The sequence below is a fragment of the Silurus meridionalis genome, chromosome 17, assembly GCF_014805685.1.
Source record: "Silurus meridionalis isolate SWU-2019-XX chromosome 17, ASM1480568v1, whole genome shotgun sequence".
Lineage (NCBI taxonomy): Eukaryota > Metazoa > Chordata > Actinopteri > Siluriformes > Siluridae > Silurus > Silurus meridionalis.
This window is the reverse complement of record NC_060900.1, coordinates 20,078,320-20,082,613: the sequence shown is the minus strand read 5'-3', so window position 1 is coordinate 20,082,613 and position 4,294 is coordinate 20,078,320. Positions and strand designations below refer to the sequence as shown.

Here is a 4,294-nt window from a genome sequence, read left to right as displayed (position 1 = left end):
TGGGACTTGTGACACCGCGTTTGCACACGAAGCCACGCGTATGTGAAGATTCGATCAGTTCAGACAGATTTGTCAACTTTAGTAACTAGTGTTGTCCTGAAGATTTCTAGTGCAACGTGACTGGTGCTTGTTGCTGTTTATTTAGAGAGTTTATTCGTTGGTCTTAAACTTTTAGTCAGGGCGATCAGCCCCTGTTTTAGCGTCCTGCCGCAATCCGGCGGGTGTTAAGATCCATGGAAGTGGTCGGTATTTACGAAAGGGACCTCGCATTCCACAGCGGCCACAGTCTGGGTCCCGTCCACGGCGGCGTGTACAAACCCTCCACTGACGGCTCGATGACGAAACTCGGCATCTCCGAGCACGAGAAGGCGATCGACTTCAGCATTTACTTGGACTCCACTCTTCACTACCAGCAGCCGGCTCTTCACGGCGAGGAGATCTTCACTGGGGACTTCTCGTCCAGCGAGGACGCCAAGAGCAAGCGAGCCGCCGCCGCCGCCGCCGCCGCGGAGGCGCCCGTGTACAAGAGCTACGCAGCGCTGACCGAACGCGACGTCAACCGGAGCCAGCTCGGCTACCCGGAGCTGCAGGAGACGCGCCTTGACACCGTTTTCAGCCCGGACTTCCTGGGCGCCTACGGCAAGAGTCAGTGGCGAGGCGACGTGAACGAAGACACGCGGATGGACGGACCGGGAGGCTACGACATGCGCTCGTACCTGCAGTACCAGACGGCGCCAAGCGGGAGCCTGGGAAACATCTCCAACGCTTCGTCGTCGTGCTCCAGCCCGCCTGGCACGCCCGCGACGCCCAGCAAAGCCAGGTCGCCTCAGCACGGCGGAAAAATCCCGTCTTCGGGTAAAGGCAAGAAGCGGCTGGACAAGGACAGCGACGAGTACCGGATGCGGCGCGAGCGCAACAACCTGGCCGTGCGCAAGAGCAGGGACAAAGCGAAAATGCGCAATCTGGAGACGCAGCACAAAGTGCTGGAGCTCGCGGCTGAGAACGAGCGGCTGCAGAAGCGCGTAGAGCAGCTTTCCCGAGAGCTCTCCACCCTCCGCAACCTGCTCTCCGCCACCGGCCAGTGCTAACGCTGACTTTTACCCGCTTTTCTGCGTGAGACTCTTAATGCATCGGTTCCAAAGAGTATGCATTTTTTTGTTTGTTTGTTTGTTCTGTTTATTTGTTTTTGTTTGTATTTGTTTTATTTTTTACAAATGAGTCAAATTTGCGTGAAAACAACGAACAGTGCTTTTAAAATAATGTTTACAAGAGCGTGTAAAGAGGACTGGCGCCTGGATTGCGCAACACTCACATGCTCGATGACTGGTGTCACTCTGGTGGTGTTGTGGAACCCCCCCCCCATGCTCATGTACTTTGGTCTGTACAGTATTTTTGTACGGGTGAAATGTCTACTGTTTTAATAATAATAATAATAATAATAATACTCTGTTATTTAAATACCATTTTCCCCCCCAAAAAAATCTGGGGCAGTGGCTGTCGAGGGAAGAGTTGTACTGCAGAGGTATGATGCAACGCATTGTAACAGTATTGGCCATGCAATGAAGTAGTGTGCTAAAAGAGAATAACGGTAGATTTCTTGTATTGTTATATAATATTTTATTGCATTAAAATGATTTTTATTTCTTTTTTGAGATTGGTTGTCTGGCTATATTGTTCTCTGATTGCTCTGGCTCAAGTCGCACTCACTTTCTTTTCTGTGTAGAAAGACCTGTTCAGTTAGACAATAAAAAGAACAAAAAAAACATTGATATATAAAATATAATTATTCAAGTGCTGAGTATTAAGGATGTAGTTTAACTCCCCCTTTTTTATTCGTATTATAATATACACATCCATATCTATAGTGCTCCTCTGTGAGGCACTTTATTACTCATTGAGCAAATGTTTAATCAAAATTAAACACTGCAATATTTAGTACACTTTACTGGGATGTAAAAAAAACCCTACTGTAGCCATATACGTTGTGTATATCGATAATAATATCAGGTACAATTTCTACTAAACACATAGTAGATGGACTGAAAGAACCTTTTTTTTTTTTTTTTTTTTACAGGTTTGTCCTTTGTACATGTCAACCAGCAGTAAAGCAGAATTATCTAAAGCACACAGGCATTGTCAATAGTCTACAGGGTTCAGTGCTCTCTGAGTTGGGGTCAAGGCTAGACCTGCAACGCCCCAAAACGACCAAGCTCTAGCTGGTTCTTCTCTAAATATACACACACACACAAACACACACACACACCTACAAACAATTGCACACACATACACAAAATTTTAATATAGATAGCAAATCTAATAGTCCAAACCAGGCTAATTTTGGAAAATAAACCAAAAAAGGATAGAAAACTGAGCCTCTATTCTAGCATAAAGATAAGGATCAACACAGGAAAAAAAAACAAAGGTCTTAATAGTCATAATTTGAATATTACAACCTTGAATAGGTGTTTCAGATTTAAGAGGCATTTTGAAATACCAACAGTCTAGAAATAAACACTCTAATATTGAATCGTCTAAATCAACAGTTTACTTATATTACTGACACAAAAACTAACAAACAATATAATATACAATAGGTTTTTTTTTAAAAAGACATAGGCTGTAATTAACCACACTGCTTGAGTCAGTGATCTGGGCCTTAATAAACCTCTCCTTTATGAGCCAATAAACCTGTTCTCTGGCACTTATTTTCTGGAAGCGTAATGTTTGCCACATATTTCCATCCACAATATCAAATAAACACACATTCTGAGGATTTCAGAAGCACTGTTAATATAAGAGCATGACCAAATCTTAAAAGGTGGTTGCATCACAGCACAAAAGACAGCCAACATGGGAAACTTGGCCCCGAGATTTTATTGTCAATTGTGGTTTTTGGATCGTAAGGTAGTTAAACCTGTTTATTTAATGGAGCTGCCAGTGGTGTGTGGTGTATCAGACTCTGCAGGTAGAGGACTTCTCAGGGCTGCTGTGTGAGAGCGAGGGCAGTGGAACCAGACAGACAGGTGCTCAGTGGTACGTGCAGATGAAGGAGAGAACCCCTCCCCACCAACCCACCCCTTCATCAGAGGTCATCACCATGACAATCAAGGGTGGGAGAGTGAGACAAGGAGAATGAGAGAAAGGAAAAAAGGTTAATCACAGGTATCTATGACACCTATAGCAATTTTATTGAATATTATGTATTGTAATCTAAACTACAGTATTATCTTCTCATATTACAAATCTTATATCAACTACCCTCTTTTTTTTTTGTCGAACAATTCCCCTCACCGTTAGAAGACAAAAGGAAAATTAACGCCCACCTCATAAAAAAAAACATCACATGATACAGAATTTTAATGATAATATATCATGTATAATTGATAATAGATATTTTAGTACTCTACTGCTATTATCATAAAACAAATCTTATATCAACTACCATCTTTTTTTGCCGAAATATTCCCCTCACCCTTGGAATACAAAATAAAAAATCCTCACCCACCTCAAAAAACTTGATCACATGATAGAGAATTTTAATTCTAGTAGATATTACATCACTCTACTACATTAAGGCATTCAAGTATCTGGTATAATGTTGATAATAATCAATTGGGCATGAAATTATTATTCTTGTTTCATTCTGAATGCTTGTTTATATCTGTGTGAAGTTTCACATGTGTTTCTTCCGGTTTCCTCCCACCCTCCCAAAAACCATTAGGTGTATTGACAACTGTAAAATGCTTGTAGGTGTGAGTATTTGTTTGTAGGGTGCTCTGCAATGGACTGAGTTCTCATCGAGTGTGTATTCCTGCCTCATGTTCAGTGTTCCTGGAACAGATTTAACAGTGGTTGCTGAAGATTACATGAAATTCAGAATGATAATTGTGTACCATCTAGGGGTCTATGTTTAGCACCTCTGTACTGTATTAAAACATGCCAAAGGGCAAAAATTCGGTGGAAGAAAACTAATAGGCCTAGTGACCTGTCATTGTTTTTTTGCATGAGGGCCATTTCACAACACTTCCCATTCTGGAGGAGCACAAGCAGGGTAGCTGTGCGTTACTCAATGTCACTTCCTTCTCCTTCAAGTGGCTAGTTCTGTTTCCCAACCATCTCAAGCACTACTCAAGAATAACTACTATGCTGATGCAAAACATAAACCTACACCAAAAGAACAATAGACACAGACATTTTCCCAGGCATTATATGTCAATAGACACTTTACCAAACCTTATATTGTTTGATATTATATTTATAGACCTAAATGGTTCTACCAGAATAAAAAATAAGA

At 42.0% G+C, this 4,294-nt stretch overlaps 1 protein-coding gene across 1 annotated transcript; it reads left to right on the top strand.

Annotated features, from left to right (window-relative positions):
• cebpb (CCAAT enhancer binding protein beta) lies at positions 1 to 1,652 on the top strand. Its single transcript, XM_046872330.1, has one exon. It carries the CDS (start codon positions 234 to 236, stop codon positions 1,086 to 1,088), a length of 855 nt encoding a protein of 284 aa, XP_046728286.1. The 5' UTR covers positions 1 to 233; the 3' UTR covers positions 1,089 to 1,652.
• Positions 1,653 to 4,294: the final 2,642 nt, after the last annotated feature.